We start from the raw sequence: 22,896 nt of genomic DNA, 5'->3' as shown, positions 1-22,896 counted from the left end.
ATCAATATGTTGTTGAACAACATGCCCATTCTAAATCAACAGTACCGTTTTAAATAGAAATGCTCCAAAACAATAATACATTTTCAACCTGCTTTTCTGTGCAGCGGACTGTATTCCGTTTTTATTGCCAACAATAAACTTACTTCAAACGATATATAGCCTGGATAAAGATCAAGGTTTAACTAAACACAGACTACCATTTAGACATCTAGCCGGTTGAACCCAGAAGACGTTGTTGTTGACTGGGGTAGTGCGGAAGGGCCTTCTTGCTCTGGTCAACATCCAGGTATCTGTGACATTCTTCACCCTATTATCTGACCATAACAAAACTCCTCCAATCCCAAAGCGTCCATCAACAACCACTATTTGTGAGGCATCTTATATTGATCTGGCAGTTTAAAAGTTAAAAAAAATCATATTTGGAAGCTTTCGAAATAACATGCCTGGTACAATATTCAAATCATAAAAGGAATACTGCCACCTGCTGGACAACATCAAAATGTTTTTTTCTTGGTTTCTTATGTTGGACAAAAACATTTCAGCAGTATAATAAGTGTAATACAAAATGTATATTGTAGCCTGTAATTGTAACCCTTCACGAATACAATTGTGGATGCTGAGAAAATGAGAATAGCACAAAAACTTAAGTCAATATTCTTTCCTTATAAAGAAGTCTGCATGGGCATGTTGGAGCAATACAGAACATGAATAAACAATCTAAAGTGCTGCATGCTAGCAGATTAACTTTAATCCTGATTGACTATAAAGAAAGCCACAAATATTCAATAGTATTCATGATTATGATAGTTGTCAAACAATACACTTTTTTTTTGAGAAGTAAAAAAAGGAATTTCTTAAAGAGAAGATTACAGCTACAACAAAGTAAATCAAATTCCATGATTAGGAAGAGACTGGTGAAAAAAATCTACAATATTACAAGGCAGCCTCCTTGAAGAAGAGCTAGAGGAAGAAGAATATTGTTTGTATAGGACTATGGAATGCTGTGGGGCACATGGGAAGCAAGATACAATGAATGTTGATAACTTTGTTGAGTCATGTCTTCTTTAAGAGCAATACAACATGTATTACAGGGAGACCACAACTCTCATGCTTCGTCTTTCACCCAGCAGCAGTGTTTTGCTCTTAGTACTCCAGTCCGTCCGTGCCATTTCTCATCCATGAAACTTAACAATATGAAAGAGGTTTGTGAAGAAGCCAGGGGCTGACATGTTCACATCTGGCAGGGGTGTGTGTCTGATGTTTGAAGAAACTGAAATGGTGAATGAGGGGGCTGGCAGTGACCCCCTACTTCGGGAGAACGCAATAGAAAAATATCTTTGCTCCATCTTGGATATCCCCTCTTCTTATCCTGCAATCCTTAACCATCACCTGTGAAGGGAGTACATTGACATCAGCCATATACTTGACAGATGTTGGCCTATTGGTACTTATTCATCACCATTTGATTCAGGCAGGTGTGACAGTGCCATACCTAGTTGCCATTGATTTGTGGCGGAGGCAGAGGCAGTGTTCCCCCGTGATCAATGGCCGCCCTCTCTCTGTTGCGACTCTCCCTCTCCTCATCCTCCTCATCCCGCTCCTCATTCCCACTGTGATTCTTACAGTACAGCCTGGAGAAGAGACAATAGTGTAATGTCAACTTATATCTTTACGACAGTTACATATCATTACAGACAGGACAGGAATATTAACTTGAGGATTATAATTGAGGTCTGTCAGGAGCAAATAAATTATACTATTTTTAAGTAGTTGCAATGTAATTAATCACCAACAGCAAACTAAGTGTGTATTTTATGAACCAGAAGAAAACTATCCATAGGTGAGGACTTGACACCTGAAAATGAGAAAGCAGAGTGGATTCTCACTTGTAGATGCCACGAGCCATGTTCTCTATGTACTTGGCCTTGTCCTGCAGGCCGCAGTGATAATGATAGGTCTTCACACAGGCTTTGATCTCACAGCCAATAGTGGCTCCCAACTGGGTACACAGGGTACATTTCTGGAAGAGACCATCAATATACAGTTACATTTTTGTAATTTAGCATATGCTCTTATCTAGAGCAACTTACAGTCAGTGGATTCAACTAAGGAAGGTACATCCATAGAACTATAATACTTATTTAATAGGATCTCTATGGGTACATCAATCTGATTGGTAATACAACAGCAGGTCTCTGATACAGCATTGGCAACTTTCAAGGATCTTCCCCCATATTCAGTAGAAATGCATTAAAATTCTCTGCAAATAAAATTATTAGTTGCTAGTGCTAGTAAGCTACTTGTCCCACTGAGCAACCCTTGCGTCTTCACATTACCATACTACAGTGCTATCTGCAAGGTTCTCACCATTCTCTTCCCCCTCTTGATTTCCTGGATGACCGTTTTGATGTCAAAGTTCCCAAATTCAGCCCGTGAGGAGGTAGTAAGTTGGACGGTTCCCGATGAGAACAGCTGCCAGGTAGGAGTGACGACCAGGTCAGATGACAGACAGGGCAAATCAGAGTATAGCAGAAAATACCTTTAAAATGGATTGTGCTTTTCCAATCCATACATCTTCCAAAAAGTAATGCTTGGACAAGCAATAGTATATAGACCATCTTCAGCAGAATTTCTTTTTCTTTTTCTGATGAACAATGAGTGTTACAGCTTAGTACAGACTGACAAGTGATGAGATAATTCTTACCATGCACTTGTAATGTGCAGCAACCTTTTTTGCATTATCTGCATGTAGCACGCCCCGCATCTCGTTCTCCTCCTCTCCGGAGTGGCAGAAGCCACAGCGCTGGCCACCGTCCCCAGAGCCCCTCAGAGGGGACCTGTCCCTCTGAAAGACAGACACACACCTCAGGATACATTTTCAGGGCAAATGTTTTGTGTGTGTGTGTGTGTGTGTGTGTGTGTGTGGTCTTACATGCGAGGAGCTCTCATCATCTACACCTTGAGAGGAGGTCGAGCGTGTGTCCTCTGATTGGCCACGGGATCCAACTTTGATTCGCTCTTTCTCTAATCTCCCACGCCCCCTACTCCGTGGAGGGGAGGAGTCGGAGTCATTGGCAACACCTCCTTGTTCCTGTTCATCTGAAAAATATAAAATTGGATACATCAATACACCAGCAATTCACCCTCAACAACAGTATAGTGAGTTATCCCCGTGTTCTACTTTAAAAGTGTCAAAAGAAAAGCCATCCCTTGTGTGCTGAGCATCACATAGAAGAGAAGTTAGATACCTTCACTGGCATCCTGGGAGGCATCCCGGTGTTTGCGACAATACACACTACATCCAAAGACAGAAATATTAGGATCATTTTTAACAGAAACGTCAAGCTAAATGTTTTAATAAGGTTATGTACACAGGGCACTTACAGGTAGCTCCCTTGTGAGGGATTCTCTTTGACCTGGGCCTTGTCCCATACTGCACAGTAGTAGTGATACGTCCGCCGGCATGTCTTCACATCACAGCCAACAGTGGCACCAGGCCGATGGCAGGACCAACACATCTGAAGGGGAGGAGAAGAATAAGACCTCCCATCTCACTAGCTGAACCTGGCAACTCACCGTGGTATGAGTCCTAAAAGGCACACCATTCCCTAAATCGTGAACTAGTTGACCAGACTTGCCATAGTGCACTAATAGGGATTAGGGTGCCATCTAGAACACATTCCAAATGTGAGGACATGTGGGAATATATTGCCATAGAGACTCACAAGTTTATTCCCTCTCTTGATCTCCTTTCTCACGTCCTGGACAGAAAACCCCCCGATGTTCTCGTTGCAGTCTGAGTGAGATGTAACCAGCGCGGAGGAGAAAAGCTGCACAGGGCAATGACAAAATCATTCAACAGAATACATGGACAACACAAGCAATAACTATGTTCTACTTCTCAGAGAGCAAAACTAGGGCTGGCACTACTACCATGTAACTGACGTTATGGATGAAGACTTCAAATAAAATAAGTCATAACCGTTTTGAAATAGTTTTGTAACAGCTGACTGAAGACGGGATGGCTGGGCATTCATGCAGTCGAGTCCGTTTCAGTGGTGACATGGACTCGTAATGTGATGAAACTTTTTTGCTCCTGGCTGAAACAAGCAAGTTGTAGTTGCAAATGAGTCTTCGGTTGCCTAGGCAACACCACCCTCCCTGCAGCAGCAGCACACATAGAAATATCATTAATAGAACAGGCTTGGAACCGCTAACCCTGGCAATTTGACTGGTAAACTCATGGGTACGCTCATGGTAATGTAATATGTTCATTCGAATTATGTTAACTGATGTGGCTCATGCGATGGAAAGTATTATTATTATTTATTTTTTTAAATGTCAGTTTCGTAATTACAGCACTTACTGATTGGTACTTCCTGTTTTGCTCCTCGCAATGGCTGCCAGTCCACCCATTATGCCATCATTGACTTGAATGGGGATGCCTGTTCTATTCATTCTATTTCTATGGCAGCACATGCTGTCAGGAGAGGAGAAAATGTGAGTCTTTGGGCGGCGGGGGGGGGGGGGGGGGGGGGGGGGGGGGGTTATGGTGGCAGCGGCCTGGCCAATTACCACCAACCAAAATTCCATGACCGTCAAAGCCCCAAGAAGAATAAGGATTCACAACTGAGACACAAGGACACTCCCCGCTAATCGGAATAATAAGCTGCAATACAGAAATAGATATGATTGTAGGGCCGGGATGATACCAGTATTGCAATATCTTTTCCATGACAAAAATGAAAACACGAATCAGACCATACTGTTTAGTGTTTCGTCCTGATAAAAACCAGCTGTATGTCAAATATTGTGTGCTGTAGCTTAGAAAATAAATATATATATAACTCTGGATGACAACAATGTTTGTTTCCAACATTAGGGTGGTTTTCCTAAAGAAGTTCAATCCGCTTCGAGTTTAGTTTCCTTGCCACGATAATAATGAGTATCGTGATACTGGTATCATCCCGTCCCTATATGATTGCTTTTGTAACAGTGTTGCTTACATCCCTCTCCTTGGCCCATCCTGGGCTCAAACCAAGGACCCTCTTAACACAATGACAACTGACACCCACAAAGCATCGTAACCAGTCACTCCACAAAGCCGGGTCCCTTGCAGAGCAAGGGAAACAACTACTTAAAGGTCTCAGAGCGAGTGACGTCACTGATAACAAGTTAGCCATTTCACATCGGCTACACCTACAGTGTCTCAAAAGTGGTTCACAATGATCTGTTTTTTAACCTGTAACATGGATATCAATACTATGATATTGTGAAGTGACATTTAAATATGGTTTTATATGATAGTTAAATTGGTTGGCATTGAGAAACACTTATGGATGGCCAATGCATACAGTAGTCAGTGCTATACCACCGACTGGGGGTTCTTCTCACCATGCACTTATGGTGGGCTGCCACCTTCTGGTTGTCCGACACTAGCAGCTGTCCACACTCCTTGTCCCGGTTCGTCCTGCAGAAGGCACATTTTCGCAGCTTTGCTGCCGCTCCCTTCCTCTGTGCCGACATGGTCTGTCTCTCTCACAAACTCTCTCGTCGTCTCCTGTATCGTCTCTGTGACAGTCAGTGAGCTCTTCTGTTCGTGAGAGGGACAGAAAGAACGAGAGGTAATCACTTGATAGCAGCATCAAGTTGACCTTGTTAGCAAACCCCAATAGATACTATAGATTACACTAGACAGGTAAGGTACACGTTTATTGCTGTCAGCGAATATTTTTTTTTTTAATTGTATTTTATTAAAATGTAACCTTTATTTTACTAGGCAAGACAGTTAAGAACAAATTTATATTTGCAATGATGCCCTACTGGGGAACAGTGGGTTAACTGCCTTGTTCATGGGCAGAACAACATATTTTTTACCTTGTCAGCTCGGAGATTCAATCCAGCAACCTTTCGGTTACTGGCCCAATACTCTAACCACTAGGCTACCTGCCAGATAATGATATCTGAAGGTATTATTAAAAAAAACTGTTAAGGCCCTCCAAGTTCCTAAAATCTAGGCCTACATATGAAACCATACCGTTGTTGGTTGCTGGAGGTGACGTACTGTGTTTCATGGATACATTGCTAACATGTTGTGTAATCATCAGTGAAACAAAAGGTGAATTTGGTTGAGACTTGGAGACAAATAAAGTAGGGGTGGGCCTGTGGAACATTTCTCCTGTTTTTTGGAAGTTAAGCCCCTCGGCTACTGCCAATTCCATTGTTGGTGTAGGTGTGGTGTATCTGTGTGTACATGCATGTGTTGGAAGAAAAGAAAAGCAGAAAAGTCAAGTAAATTGTTGAAAGACGGTGGAATACATTTTATGATCGAGAAGTGTAGAGGACAAAATCTACAATTTACCCCAAGAACAGCTATATTGTCAAATAAACAAAAATCGATTAAAAAAATAAATTACAATAACTCGTAGAATTCATTAGGTTAAGATATAATATTTTAATAGGAAATGGAGACATTACATACAAACACTGAAAAGTGAGAGGCCCTGATCACAAAAATCTGAAAAACACCAGAAAAATGTAAAGGTAAAAGTTGTATTTCACAGTAACATTCAATCTCTATAACCTCATGTTCTCCTAATAACGAAACTGGGTGTTTTTAATCACAATGGCATGCACCGCAACGCCTTGGTTTTAAACACAGCTGCCATGATAGCTCAGGAAGAGGATCTCACAGCGACGGGCGGCAACAACGCAGCACAACGTGCATGCTCACCAGCCAAGTAAACAACGAAGGATATATAGCTACTAAACTATCAATGAAATCTTCAAGAATTACACACGAAACACAGTGACATATAGTGTTACGAACAGTTTAGATTAATGATCGTGTTGGTCTGTGTTTTTTGGGGGGAACATCGCGTACACAATCTTGTCAAAATACTATTTATTTCAGTGTAAGTTTTGAAATAAAAAAAGGGGTGTGTGTGCCTCTTCCAAACTGTATAAGAACACTACTATTTCGGTACACACACTCATCGAAAGACGAGCACTGTAGGCCCTCGTCGTAGGACAGAAAGGCCCGAACCAGTAAAACAAAGATAGTCCTTTAATTTGTGATCATAACTAACCTTTTAAACATACTTTATTCTAGTATATTTCTGTTCAGAGTGAAGAGGCGCGTGTAGGTTTTGAGTGCTTTCTACGCAGAGCGCCATACGTGATGTATTCACATTCAGCAGTGAACACGGAGGGACTTCAGCGAGCTTGTCCGTCAGCAATTCCCATCGACCTAAAACCTAACAATAGTTACCTGATAAAAAAAATACCGATCATTCCTTTAGTACAGTGCCGAAAGATATTTAGATCTTACCAGTCTCTGTGGGATTTTGTCACGTTGCTGTGCTGGATAGAAGGGGTGAAAGTGTGATCAAGAGTGTGTGTGTAGTTTCCCCCTTTTTTTAATCAGTGATCGCTTGTGTTCGGTTTCAGCACTGCGTAGCATTCGAGTGACGTTGCGCACTGCAAAAAAAAACTTAAACACGCCCCCACGCTATGCACGCACATTTTCCCCCTGAAAATTATGTACCAAGAAGCACTGATGCCATTGAACAAATAAGGGAGTGGTCGAAATTTACACTATTGTCACACGGAGGAAAATGGGGGAGGGTCATGCTTTTTCAATTTCAGTCAGGGGGAACATCGTGTACAAGGGGAGGGTTAATATTTTTTTATTTAGTCCAGGGGAGGGTCATATAATTTGCAATCAATTAATGAACCTGATTTGTGGTAATCTAAGCGCTGGCCATACCATTATAGGTTCAGGGGTGTGTTCGAAATATTTTTGCTATTTCCACAATTAAAAATGATCTGCGCAGTGCTGGCGGGTATTGATGAATAAACCAGTTGTGGGTGTGTAGAGGCTTGGCTCCTCACTGGTTAATCAGAATGTGCTCCGTGACTATAAATGTTGTTCCTTCAAGTCAGGATTCTCCAACTGGCTGCCCGCGGGCCCCCCAAGTTCTCTTTGCAATTTAAAAAAAGAATAATTGTATTTTTTATTTGACGTAATAGACTAAAAACACCAGGAAATCAGCTCCAAGTGATTTTAATTTGAGAAATCTGTTCCCAAGTATTCCCACGCGTAATAGAGAAATGTGATCGTAATTATGTTCCAGCACCCCGACCATCCACACTAAAAAAATCATCCCACAGCTGAATCTAGTTGACAATCCCTGCTTCAAATTGTGTATTTATTGTATTTTATGTATTGCTTTGGAATCAACTCCAATTCCAATGTTGGTCCATTATAGTTTGTTAAAGACCTTACAGAAACAAAATAACAAAAATGTAGATCCATCCCATCTTTGCTAAATATGGTACCAGTCAAAAGTTTGGACACACCCACTCATTCAAGGGTTTTTCTTTATTTTTACTATTTTCTACATTGTAGAATAATCGTGAAGACATCAAAACTATGAAATAACACATATGGAATAAAGTAGTAACCCAAAAAGTGTTGAAAAAAAATATAAACATATTTTATATTTGAGATTCTTCAAAGTAGCCACCATTTGCCTTGATGACAGCTTTGCACACTCTTGGCATTCTCTCAACCAGCTTCACCTGTAATGCTTTTCCAACAGTCTTGAAGGAGTTCCCACATATGCTGAGTACTTATTGGCTACATTTCCTTCACTCTGCGGTCCAACTCATCCCAAACCATCTCAATTGGGTTGAAGCCGAGTGATTGTGGACGCCAGGTCATCTGATGCAGCACTCCATCACTCTTCTTCTTCGTCAAATAGCCCTTACACAGCCTGGAGGTTTTGGATCATTGTCCTATTGAAAAACAAATGATAGTCCCACTAAGCGCAAACCAGATGGGATGGCGTATCACTGCAGAATGCTGTGGTAGCCATGCTGGTTAAGTGTGCCTTGAATTCTAAATAAATCACTGACAGTGTCACCAGCAAAGCACCCCCACACCATCACACCTCCTCCTCCATGCTTCATGGTGGGAACCACACATTCGGAGATCATCTGTTCACTTACTTTGCGTCTCACAAAGACACGGCTGTTGGAACCAAAAATCTCAAATTTGGACTCATCAGACCAAAGGACAGATTTCCACTGGTCTAATATCCATTGCTCATGTTTCTTTGCCCAAGGGAAAAATCTCTTCTTATTGGTGTCCTTTAGTAGTGGTTTCTTTACAGCAATTTGACCATGAAGGCCTGTTCACGCAGTCTCCTCTGAACAGTCGATGTTGAGATGTGCTGTTACTTGCACTCTGTGAAGCATTTATTTGGGCTGCAATTTCTGAGGCTGGTAACTCTGGGTATTCTTTTCCTGTGGCAGTCCTCATGAGAGCCAGTTTCATCATAGCGCTTGATGGTTTTTGCGACTACACTTGAAGAAACTTTCAAAGTTCTTTACATTTTCTACATTGACCTTCATGTCTTAAAGGTTCATTTGTGGAATTTATTTAATTCTTCATGTGTTTGAGCCAATCAGTTGTGCTGTGACAAGGTAGGGTTGGTATACAGCCCTATTTGGTAAAAGACCAAGTCCATTTTATGGCAAGAACAGCTCAAATAAGCAAAGAGAAACTACAGTCCATCATTTATTTAAAACTTCTACAGGATCGGTACACCCCCCTGTCGAGGGTACAGCAAGTCAGCACCTCAGGAGTATGTCAGTTGGCTTTTAATAACCGATCATTAAGAGTATCTCTACCGCTCCTGCGGTCTCTAGTGCAACAGGTCAGCAACTCAGGAGTAAATGTCGTTTGGCTTTTCATAGCTGAGCATTCAGAGTTAGAGACAACAGGTGCGGTAGAGAGAGAGAGAGTTGAAAACAGCAGTTCCGGGACAAGGTAGCACGCATGGTGAACAGGTCAGGGTTCCATAGAACAGAACAGTTGAAACTCGAGCAGCAGCACGACCAGGTGGACTGGTGACAGCAAGGAGTCATCAGGCCAGGTAGTCCTGAGGCATGGTCCCAGGGCTCAGGTCCTCCGGGAGGAGAGGGAGAGAGAGAGAATTAGAGGGAGCATACTTAAATTTACACAGGACACCGGATAAGACAGGAGAAATACTCCAGACATAACATATTGACCCTAGCCCCCGATACATAAACTATTGCAGCATAAATACTGGAGGCTGAGGCAGAAGGGATCGGGAGACACTGTGGCCCCGTCCAACAATACCCCCAGACATGGCCAACCAGGCAGTATATAACCCCACCCACTTTGCCAACACACAGCCCCCACAACACTAGAGTGATATCTTCGAACCACCAATTTACTACCCTGTGACAAGGCTGAGTATAGCCAACGAAGATCTCCCCAACAGCACAAACCCGAGGGGGGCGCCAAACCCAATCTCAAAAATAAAATATAGTTTGATTTGTTTAACACTTTTTTGGTTACTACATGATTCCATATGTGTTACTTCATAGTTTTGATGTGTTCACTATTATTCTACAATGTAGAAAATAGTTAAAATAAAGAAAAATCCTGGAATGGGTACAAAGTTTTGACTGGTACTGTATGTTAACTTGAACTTGTTTGCATTCAGCATTGTTCTAAGTAATTGCATGGCTTCAATGTGGAAATATATACATAGCATTCACACTGATATAGGGGCTAGACCTATTGTAAATTGCATTATAACTGAGCATGAACATGCCAAACCTTGTCAATAAGCAAGATAGCGTTCATTATTAATAAGGCCTACAAAAAAAGTGAATAATTCGGATCAAATTCTAAACAAAACAACAACTTGTTTTAAATAGGCTATGTCTAAATACATTTACAGGCACCATAATTTCTCCCTGTGGGCATCTAATATTAAAACAACACAGAAGATTTTAAGCATGGCTAAAATATTGTAGGCCTGCCTACAATACATACTGTAGATAAAAAGGGAATGTCAGCTCACTGTTTTGCTCCTCTAAAACTTGATCTTTAATAAAGCTTCGGTGATTAAGATTAATTTCCAAGCTGTCTCAAGAGCCAAACCCTTTTGTCGATGGTCTTGAATAGCCTATACTTGATTTTATTTGGCAGGACAAAAAGAAAACAGCCTTCATTGGGAAGAGGGGAGGCTATGCTTGGTTTTTAATCAAATAAACGAAATGGGGAAAAAACATGCCTTTTTTTTAACGTTTCTAAATACGAAGTATACAGGCTCCAAAAGCACAATATTATTGTTCCATGCGCGTATGCTAGTGTGCGTCAAGGCTGGATTAGGCTGCGTTACCGCTGTCAAAAGTAATGTCATAACCAACCGTGTTACCGCTAAAACCAGTTTTTGGTTGGTTTTAAATACCCTTACCAGCGCTGCCTGAAATTAGCACATTGGAAAATGTTTTTAAGGACACACCTCAAATATACTGAACAACAAAAATAAACGCAAGTATATTACTCGCTAATCTCAAACCCCACATTATGATAATCAAAGCAACTGTTTGACTGTCCTTTTCAAAACGTTTTTTTGTGTAGTGTGTCGAACAGATTGTGGCAACAGTTCAAATCTCACAACTTTTTACCCCCCTTTGAAATGTAGAATTACGTTTATTGTGTTAGTGTTTTGAGAAGTGCAGCCAAAACCTTGTAAATGACGATTACGAATACATAATGAGGAGCTTCTTGTTGGGAGTCCCTCTTGCAAACAACTCATAGGCTACTGGCACTGTTACATAAATAATTGTCGTTACTTGAGGCTATATTATACTTAACAAAAATATAAACGCAACATGTAAAGTGTTGGTCCCATGTTTCATGAGCTGAAATGAAAGATCCCAGAAATGTTCCATATGCACAAAAAGCTTATTTCTCTCAAATTTTGTGCACAGATTTGTTTACATCCCTGTTAGTGAGCATTTCTCATTTGCCAAGATAATCCATCCACCTGACAGGTGTGGCATATCAAGAAGCTGATTAAACAGCATGATCATCACACAGGTGCACCTTGTGCTGGGCCTTTAAAAGGCCACTCTAAAATGTGCAGTTTTGTCACACAATGCCACAACACTGCAGGAACGTCCAGCAGAGCTGTTGCCAGAGAATTGAATGCTGATTTCTCTACCATAAGCAGTACGTCCAACCGGCCTCACAACCGCAGGCCACGCGTAGTCACGCCAGCCCGGGACCTCCACATCCATCTTCTTCACCTGCGGGATTGTCTGAGACTAGCCATCTGGACAGCTGATGAAACTGAGGAGTATTTCTGTCTGTAATAAAGGCCTTTCGTGGGGATAAACAAATTCTGATTGGCTGGGCCTGGCTCCCCAATGGGTGAGCCTATGCCCTTCCAAGCTCACCCATGACAGCGCCCCTGCCCAATCATGTGAAATCCATAGATTAGGGCCTAATTAATTTATTTCAATTAATTCATTTCCTTATATGAACTGTAACTCAGTCAAATTGTTAAAATTGTTGCATACTGCGTTTATATTTTTGTTCAGTATATTTCCAACCTTCCTATCTGGGCACAAGCGAGCTGAGACAGGTAAATTGCCCATCCTTGCGCAACAGTTTGAAAATAGCAGAGTGCTGACTTTACAGGTTGAAATTGCAAACAAACGGGCGTTTGGCACTAATGCAGCCTTAACGCAACCTGAAAATAGAGCCCTGAATGTCATATTGCTCAGTGTTTGAGAATGAGTTACTTATTAAATCTCAAAGTGTGCCCAATGCTGCCCCTCATCCATGATTCTCTGCTGGGCATGCAATATCAAGTAAGCCTAGTGTGGTCTCAATCAAATGATCCATAGCCTATACTATAGGCTATAGGTCTAGGCTATACCAAGAGCATGCTCAGAAAAGCACATGTACTTCCTTCCCTTATATTTTGCGCTGCTGAGATGGTGTATATAAAACAAAGCTACACTGCATTAGACACTGCAATGGATAGGCAATCAGAAATTATGAGCCCTGGCCAAAAAAGGCAATATCTGTGTGTGAGGACTATGCCTCCCTGTTCAGTTTGAGAGGGAGAGCACGAAGATGAGAAGGAGGACCTGAAGTAAGCTTGCTACTGCTATAATTGATTTGAACAAAAACAATATGTTTCATTGCCCATAATGAAGCTATTTATATGGCTCACAATAAGCCATATTCGAGTAATTTACATAACTTATGTTCAGCGACGATTTTTAGCATGTAAATCTTGCTGGGACAAATAAAATGTAATGCATGCCAGCAAAGCCACTACACAACACAACACTAAACAATACATTAATTGCACTATAACGGTGATAAACGGTGCCCACAAACTGTTAGGGCCTACATAAAGCTGTCTGAACAGCAGAGTCCCTAACAACAGTCCCAACACATTACCACTGCTATACCTGGTTATCAGCGGAGCCTTGTCTGGCAAAGAAAACAGTTAATTCAGTCTCATTTGCTGCCTTTTTAAAAAAACATATCTGATATGGCTGAATTGTTTAAACCAATGTGGTTTCTACTGACAATTGAGATGTACAAACTATGGCATGAGGGAACGTAGCTAGGACGGACGTTGTCAATATAGCTATTTGTTCAGCACTTTTGAAATGTACAGCGACAGAATTCAGAACATGGGCCGTTCTGACAGTATTCTCCCTGTACACCAAGTCAGAACCATAGGATAAATAACGGGGCCATATAAGCCATATAAGCATTCGCGAACCAATTGGCAAGTGTCTTCACTGACATTTTAAACCTCTTTCTGACAGAGTCTGTAATACCGGCATGTTTCAAGCAGACCACCATAGTCCCTGTGCCCAAGGAAGCAGAGGTAACCTGCCTAAAGGATTACCGCCCCATACCACTCACGTCGGTAGCCATGAAGTGCTTTGAAAGACTGGTCATGGCTCACATCAACAGCATCCTCCCGGATACCCTAGACCAACTCCAATTCACATACCACCCCAACAGATCCACAGATGACGCAATCTCAATCACACTCCACACTGCCCTTTCCCACCTGGACAAAAGGAACAGTGAGAATGCTGTTCATTGACTACAGCTCAGCATTCAGCACCATAGTGCCCACGAAGCTCATCACTAAGCTAAGGACCCCGGTACCACCTGTATATAGCCTCGTTATTGTTATTTTATTGTGTTACTTTATATAATTTTTTACTTTCTTTTATTTGTTAAATATTTTCTTAACTCTTCTTGTACTGTACTGTTGGGCTTGTAAGTAAGCATTTCACGGTAAGGTCTACACTCGGCGCATGTGACAAATAAAGTTTGATTTAATTTGAAATCTCTTACAATATTCGATGATGACATTTCTCTACAACAGGCTATAGGCTACATGTGCACCACCAAGTCAGAACAGAAGGCGAAAGAGGGGAAAAGAGACCAAATTATTAGCATGAGGCACATTGGCTACTAACAGATTACTACACAACTTACAGTTGAAGTCGGATGTTTACATACACTTAGGTTGGAGTCATTAAAATGTTTTTTTCAATCATTCCACACATTTCTTGTTAACAAGCTATAGTTTTGGCAAGTCGGTTAGGACATCTACTTTGTGCATGACCCAAGTAATTTTTCCAACAATGGTTTACAGACAGATGATTTCACTTATAATTCACTGTATTACAATTCCAGTGGGTCAGAAGTTTACATACACGAAGTTGACTGTGCCTTTAAACAGCTTGGAAAATTCCATAAAATGATGACATGGCTTTAGAAGCTTCTGATAGGCTAATTGATATCATTTGAGTCAATTGGGGGTGTACCTGTGGATGTGGCCTACCTTCAAACTCAGTGCCTCTTTGCTTGACATCATGGGAAATCAAATGAAATCAGCAAAGACCTAAGAAAAAAATTGTAGACCTCCACAAGTCTGGTTCATCCTTGGGAGCAACTTCCAAATGCCTGAAGGTACCACGTTCATCTGTACAAACAATAGTACGCAAGTATAAACACCATGGGACCACTCAGCCGTCATACCGCTCAGGAAGGAGACGCGTTCTGTCTCATAGTGATGAACGTACTTTGGTGCAAAAAGTGCAAATCAATCCCAGAACAACAGCAAAGACCTTGTGAAGATGCTGTAGGAAACAGGTACAAAAGTATCTATATCCACAGTAAAACGAGTCCTATATCGACATAACCTGTGTGGCCGCTCAGCAAGGAAGAAGCCACTGCTCCAAAACTGCCAAAAAAAGACAGACTACGGTTTGCAACTGCACATCGTATTTTTTGGAGAAATGTCCTCTGGTCTGATGAAACAAAAATAGAACTGTTTGGCCATAATGACCATCGTTATGTTTGGAGGAAAAAGGGTGAGGCTTCCAAGCCGAAGAACAGCATCCCAACCGTGAAGCACTGGGGTGGCAGCATCATGTTGTGGGGGTGCTTTGCTGCAGGAGGGACTGGTGCACTTCATAAAATAAATGGCATCATGAGGAAGTAAAATCATGTGCATATATTTAAGCAACATCTTAAGACATCAGTCAGGAATATAAAGCTTGGTCGCAAACGGATCTTCCAAATAGAAAATGACCCCAAGCAGCATACTTCCAAAGTTGTGGCAAAATGGCTTAAGTACAATAAAGTCAAGGTATTGGAGTGGCCATCACAAAGCCCTGACCTCAATCCCATAGAAAATTTGTGGGCAGAACTGAAAAAGCATGTGCGAGCAAGGAGGCCTACAAACCTGACTCAGTTACACCAGCTCTGTCAGGGGGAATGGGACAAAATTCGCCCAACTTATTGTGTGAATCTTGTGGAAGGCTACCTGAAACGTTTGACCCAAGTTAAACAATTTAAAGGCAATGCTACCAAATACTAATTGAGTGTATGTAAACATCTGACCCACTGGGAATGTGATGAAAGAAATAAAACCTGAAAGAAAAAATTCTCTCTACTATTATTCTGACATTTCACATTCTTAAAATAAAGTGGTGATCCTAACTGACCTAAGACAGGGAATTTTTACCAGGATTAAATGTCAGGAATTGTGAAAAACTGAGTTTAAATGTATTTGGCTAAGGTGTATGTAAACTTCCAACTTTAACTGTAGTATTACTTTCTTAGCTACAGTATACATATCTCCCTGGCATATTACCTCATTTTTGCAGCAGCATACAATACATTTTTGGACTCACCTTGTGCTCAATTCCTTCCAAACCACTCATTGTTGAATTTGCGATTTCCAACTTGTTGTGTAATGTTTATGTCCAATGGCCGATGAGCACCGATACGTTTTTATTTATAATTTCTAATCATTAATTATCTTCATATCAAATCAAATGTATTTATATAGCCCTTCTTACATCAGCTGATATATCAAAATGCTGTACAGAAACCAAGCCTAAAACCCCAAACAGGAAGCAATGCAGGTGTAGAAGCACGGTGGCTAGGAAAAACTCCCTAGAAAGGCCAAAACAAACCTAGGAAGAAACCTAAAGAGGAACCAGGCTATGAGGGGTGGCCAGTCCTCTTCTGGCTGTGCCGGGTTGAGATTATAACAGAACATGGCCAATATGTTCAAATGTTCATAAATGACCAGCATGGTCAAATAATAGTAATAACAGTGAACAGATCAGGGTTCCATAGCCGCAGGCAGAACAGTTGAAACTAGAGCAGCAGCACGGCCAGGTGGACTGGGGACAACAAGGAGACATCATGCCAGGTAGTCCTGAGGCATGGTCCTAGGGCTCAGGTCCTCCGAGAGAGAGAGAAAGAAAGAAAGAGAGAAAGAAAGAGAATTTGAGAATTAGAGAGAGCATACTTAAATTCACACAGGTCACCGGATAAGACAGGATAAATACTCCAGATATAACAGACTGACCCTAGCCCCCCGACACATAAACTACTGCAGCATAAATACTGGAGGCTGAGACAGGAGGGGTCAGGAGACACTGTGGCCCCGTCCGATGATACCCCCGGACAGGGCCAAACAGGCAGGATATAACCCCACCCACTTTGCCAAAGCACAGCACCCACACCACTAGAGGGATATCTTCAACCACCATCTTACCATCCTGAGACAAGGCCGAGTATAGCCCACAAAGATCTCCGCCACTGCACAACCCAAGGGGGGGGCCAACCCAGACAGGAAGACCACGTCAGTGACTCAACCCACTCAAGGGACGCACCCCTCCTAGGGACGGCATGGAAGAGCACCAGTAAGCCAGTGACTCAGCCCCTGTAATAGGGTTAGAGGCAGAGAATCCCAGTGGAGAGAGGGGAACTGGCCAGGCAAAGACAGCAAGGGAGGATCGTTGCTCCAGTGCCTTTCCGTTCACCTTCACACTCCTGGGCCAGACTACACTCAATCATAGGACCTACTGAAGTGATGAGTCTTCAATAAAGACTTAAAGGTTGAGACCGAGTCTGCGTCTCTCACATGGGTAGGCAGCATTCCATAAAAATGGAGCTCTATAGGAGAAAGCCCTGCCTCCAGCTGTTTGCTTAGAAATTTTAGGGACAATTAGGAGGCCTTCATCTTGTGACCGTAGCGTACGTGTAGGTATGTACGGCAGGACCAAATCGGAAAGATAGGTAGGAGCAAGCCCATGTAATGCTTTGTAGGTTAGCAGTAAAACCTTGAAATCAGCCATTGCCTTAACAGGAAGCCAGTGTAGGGAGGCTAGCACTGGAGTAATATGATCTCATTTTTTGGTTCTAGTCAGGATTCTAGCAGCCGTATTTAGCACTAACTGAAGTATATTTATTGCTTTATCCGGGTAGCCGGAAAGTAGAGCATTACAATAGTCTAACCTAGAAGTGACAAAAGCATGGATTAATTTTTCTGCATCATTTATGAACAGAAATTTTCTGATTTTTGCAATGTTACGTAGATGGAAAAAAGCTGTCCTTGAAACAGTCTTAATATGTTCGTCAAAAGAGAGATCAGGGTCCAGAGTAACGCCGAGTTCCTTCACAGTTTTATTTGAGACGACTGTACAACCACCAAGATAAATTTTCAGATTCAACAGAAGATCTCTTTGTTTCTTGGGACCTAGAACAAGCATCTTTGTTTTGTCCGAGTTTAAAAGTAGAAAGTTTGCAGCCATCCACTTCCTTATGTCTGAAACACAGGCTTCCAGCGAGGGCAATGGGGCTTCACCATGTTTCATTGAAATGTACAGCTGTGTGTCATCCGCATAGCAGTGAAAGTTAACAATATGTTTTCGAATGACATCCCCAAGAGGTAAAATATATAGGGTTTTTGGTCCTAAAACGGAACCTTGAGGAACACCAAAATTTACAGTTGATTTGTCAGAGGACAAACCATTCACAGAGACAAACTGATATCTTTCCGACAGATAAGATCTAAACCAGGCCAGAACTTGTCCGTGTAGACCAATTTGGGTTTCCAATCTCTCCAAAAGAATGCGGTGATCGATGGTACCCAAAAGCAGCACTAAGGTCTAGGAGCCCGAGGACAGATGCAGAGCCTTGTTCTGACGCCATTAAAAGGTCATTTACCACCTTCACAAGTGCAGTCTCAGTGCTATGATGGGGTCTAAAACCAGACAAGGTTTGAAAAGGATCTTGCTAGTAGATTGTCGACTTGATTCATGATGTTAACTGCTTGCTAAGATTTTGAAAGTACGATGTTGACATAATCAGTCCAATCAAAGCTACTGTACATATAATGTGATTTGACATCATTTTACCTGTGGCCAATGACATTGAGATTTCTTGGATGGGCCCTTCTAATGTATCTCTATGTCAATACCCAAAGGGCTCGAATTCTCAAGGGCTCCCCTTAGACGTCGCAGTGACGTAGTTTCCCCATGAGTGACAGAACACTGAGCCAATCACGGCGCAACGCTCCGTATTTTCTGCTGGTTTGAGCTGGGCTGAAACCCCTTGCATGTTGTAGCTACCTTACTCAGGAAATCAAAAAAGAGACCATGTTTGTATGTGGCTTTATTAACTCAATGATATATATATTTGTTTATATTATTTGCAAACTGATATGTGACTCGTATTAATGCCAAAATAACATGCAATACAGGCACCCCCCCCCCTCCCCCCCCACACACACACACACACACAAACTCAAAAACTCACAGACTCAAAACAGGTGGGGCCACTGCTTTGTTAATTTGAAGCAGCAGACACGGAGATGGCTACTAACAACAAGAGGGCTTATTTCTTCCTATTCAATAAATAAGAGGTAGGCCTACCTGTTTGACAGGCTAAATTATAGTTTAATATCCATAGATTTTGTCAGCAAATTTCTTCAGTCACCATGCACTCCTTAAATATCTCAGTGTCAGTGAGTGAGGGGCTTGCTTGGTGTATTAAGTTAAAAACAAGGCTCGAATTGAGGGGGTGTGTGACAGTATTGTGGCTTTCGTAAAAGAAAATGGCTAAAAGCATAGGTCTACTGCTTGTTAGCTTCAGATTTTGAAAAAATGTAATGGACCTGATTATATAGAGAGATTTATAACGACACTTTAGTCCGCAATGCATTATGCTAGAAGAAACAAGCTGTAAAATGCCGGGGAAAGACTTGCGTGTCTTTGCTATCATTAAATTGAAGACTTATAGTTTTTATCAAAGATTCTCTGTAATTAGTTATTACGCGATCAACTAAATAATAACGTAACTAATTAACTAAGAATTTGGGGGCACCAGGGAAAGTAGTCAGATTACAAAGTTATAATTTCCCAATATAACCTTTCAGATATTTCCATATCTGATCAATAGTCTTCTGATTAATGATTTATTTATTTTACCTAACTTTAGTCTCATTCCAAACATCGTAAATTGTTGGTTATCTGCACGAACCCAGTCTTCACTATGAGTCATCCATACATCAATTGGCTTAAATCATTTATTTATTACTAACTAAGTAATTCACAGAAATGCATAAACAAACAAACTTAAAATGGTTACATGAAATGATGGGAGAAATATGCCCTAGTGGGCTGAACCGGCATGGCGGCTTGTTAGACAAAGGGAAAATTGGGGGTCGACTCAGAAGTCACTACAGAGTTCATAACTATAACAATTGACATGCTAATCCTTTACACATGAACGCTCACTCATTCGGGAACAACTGCAATCAATATATATATATTTACGCTCAGTGTGTCGTCTTGATTGCTGGAGAAAAGTTAGTTTTTGTTGGAGAGTTTGGTCCGTCTTTCTGTCTTGGTTATTGTGGATAGTTCAGAGTGACATTCGTTATAGAATGGATGTTTCGGCGGTTGTCGTTCTTCGCGTTCAATGATACCGAATTCCTAGCTGCAGACTAGTAGTCAATATCAAAGACTTGTTCTTATTCGTCTAAGAGTTTAACCACATGGTATGGTTAACGGATTCAGCAATGGTACTTAACCTTCGTTCTCCTCCTATAGAGAAAAAACATGGTCTGCTGATAATTTCTCAGAGTTGGGTTTTTATTCGGATTGCAGAGAGGGGCTGCCCCAGGATGTCTGACCCTAACTGGGCTCAGGGGCGGTCCTTGGATTTAGTTCAAATCAAAAGGGAATTGTATTTTTTTTCATTAAAGAGTCCAAAATCATATTACACAATTATACAAATAGTATCATACTCACTCATTCATCTTATATAACAATTAGATATAAACCTCATATCTGAGGCTATTATATAAACAACGGTATGGTAATGTAGCCACACAGTCTCCCATGAGTTTCCCACATTGTGACAAACGGACATGTTAATAGCTGGAATCTTCACCGATCTTTTATACTTTTTCCGGAACATGAAATCTGTTCGTACCTCAAGTTCTGTGAGGTGGAAGAAACCCCTTTGTCCTGAAAGTTTACCCTCTCTCTAATACTGTTTGGCCATGAGGAGATTCTCAGGAATTTACGACGTCTCTCTGTGACCACAGCATGGGTTGTAGGGGGCAGGGAGAGGCAGTGAGAGGCAGTGAGAGGCAGGGAGAGGCAGGGAGAGGCAGGGAGAGGGGGATGGGCTTGATGTACCCAAACAGGCAACGTCATGACAGACTTAAGCAACATACTAACTCTAAATCAGTCCGGAGCAAGCCAGGTAGCCTATGAAGGAACTAAAATGAATTATTTAGGCCAGGTATTCCCAAACTGTGGTACACGTAAGGCCATCTGGGGTACTCCTAATAAAAAAGTGATTCACATTTTAAAAATAAAAAAATTTATTTGATTTTTCTTCACATTTTCAAACAGTCCATTTATATTTTCCAACAGGGCTATACATTTGGGTGAGTTTTTTTTCTCGCCTGAGTTGCCCGAGGTGTAGTGGATGAACAGGAGTCAAACGCAGGAGACAGAGAGTTCAGAGTAGCGTTCAAAATTTAATTACCCACACAGGTGCAAACACGACGCTACTCAAAAAACAAATGCTTCACCCCAAACAGAGTGAGAACCACGGAAAATACCAACCAACACGATACCCAGACACAACAAGAATGTACAGAGTGTACACACAACAATCCCGCACACCCAGCAGGCCGGGCTGCTGGGTAATAAAGCCCCACAAATCACCCTAACCACAAACAGGTGCACCTATTCAACAAAAAGGGAGGGGGAGGAAAAGTCAGTAGCAGCTAGTAGGCCGGTGACGACGACCGCCGAGCGCCACCCGAACAGGAAGGGGAGCCACCTTCGGTGGGAGTCGTTACAGTACCCCCCCCCTGACGCGCGGCTCCCGCAGCGCGCCGACACCGGCCTCGAGGACGACCCGGAGGGCGAGGCGCAGGGCGATCCGGATGGAGGTGATGGAAATCCCTCAACATCGATGGATCCAGAATGTCCCCCACCGGTACCCAGCACCTCTCCTCCGGACCGTACCCCTCCCAGTCCACGAGGTACTGCAGGCCCCTCACCCGGCGTCTTGAGTCCAGAATGGCTCTTATCCTGTACGCCGGGGACCCCTCGATGTCGAGAGGGGGAGGAGGGACCTCCGGTACCTCACCGTTCTGCAGGGGACCAGCTACCACCGGCCTGAGGAGAGACACATGAAACGAGGGGTTAATACGATAATAGGAAGGGAGTTGTAATAGATAACACACCTCGTTTATTCTCCTCAGGACTTTGAAGGGCCCTACACACTGCGGACCCAGCTTCCGGCAGGGCAAGCGGAGGGGCAGGTTTCGGGTCGAGAGCCAGACCCTGTCCTCCGGTACGAACACGGGGGCCTCACTGCGGTGGCGGTCAGCACTCCTCTTCTGCCGTCCACTAGATTGTTGAAGTGATTCCTGGACGGCCCTCCATGTCTCCTTGGAGCGCTGCACCCATTCCTCCACCGCAGGAGCCTCGGTCTGGCTCGGATGCCATGGTGCCAGGACCGGCTGGTACCCCAATACACACTGAAAGGGGGACGTGTTAGTAGAGGAGTGGCGTAGAGAGTTCTGGGCCATTTCGGCCCAAGGGATGTATCTCGCCCACTCCCCTGGCTGGTCCTGGCAATACGACCGCAGAAACCTACCCACCTCCTGGTTCACTCTCTCCACCTGCCCATTACTCTCAGGGTGATAACCGGAGGTAAGGCTGACCGAGACCCCCAAACGCTCCATAAACGCCCTCCATACTCTGGACGTGAACTGGGGACCCCGATCAGAAACGATGTCCTCCGGCACCCCGTAGTGCGTGGGTAAATAATAAGACGTGGGTAAATAATACCTCCGCAGTCTGTAGGGCTGTAGGGATACCGGGCAACGGGAGGAGACGACAGGACTTAGAAAACCGATCCACAATCACCAGCACCGTAGTATTCCCTTGAGACGGGGGAAGGTCGGTCAGGAAATCTACGGATAGATGTGACCAAGGCCGTTGTGGAACGGGGAGGGGTTGTAACTTCCCTCTAGGAAGGTGCCTAGGAGCCTTACTCTGAGCGCATACCGAACAGGAAGAGACATAAAACCCAACGTCCTTAGCCAAAGTAGGCCACTAATACCTCCCCCGAAGGCTCCCCACTGTCCTCCTCACCCCAGGGTGACCCGAGGAGGGTAGGACGTGAGC

The 22,896-nt window shown here is 42.7% G+C and overlaps 1 protein-coding gene across 1 annotated transcript; it reads right to left on the bottom strand.

The window, feature by feature from the left end:
- Nucleotides 1-76: 76 nt before the first annotated feature.
- Nucleotides 77-7,482, bottom strand: phf6 (PHD finger protein 6). Its single transcript, XM_055888484.1, has 11 exons — nt 7,331-7,482; nt 5,395-5,593; nt 3,726-3,830; nt 3,385-3,518; nt 3,249-3,295; nt 2,933-3,099; nt 2,705-2,845; nt 2,368-2,472; nt 1,887-2,020; nt 1,493-1,631; nt 77-1,389 (listed from the first exon to the last, which is right to left on the bottom strand). Exons 2-10 carry the CDS (start codon nt 5,524-5,526, stop codon nt 1,493-1,495), a joined length of 1,104 nt encoding a protein of 367 aa, XP_055744459.1. The 5' UTR covers nt 5,527-5,593; nt 7,331-7,482; the 3' UTR covers nt 77-1,389.
- Nucleotides 7,483-22,896: the final 15,414 nt, after the last annotated feature.

The sequence above is a fragment of the Salvelinus fontinalis genome, chromosome 29, assembly GCF_029448725.1.
Source record: "Salvelinus fontinalis isolate EN_2023a chromosome 29, ASM2944872v1, whole genome shotgun sequence".
NCBI classification, from domain to species: Eukaryota; Metazoa; Chordata; class Actinopteri; order Salmoniformes; family Salmonidae; genus Salvelinus; species Salvelinus fontinalis.
Note: the sequence above shows the minus strand (reverse complement) of the source record. Positions and strands in the feature narration are given on the sequence as shown.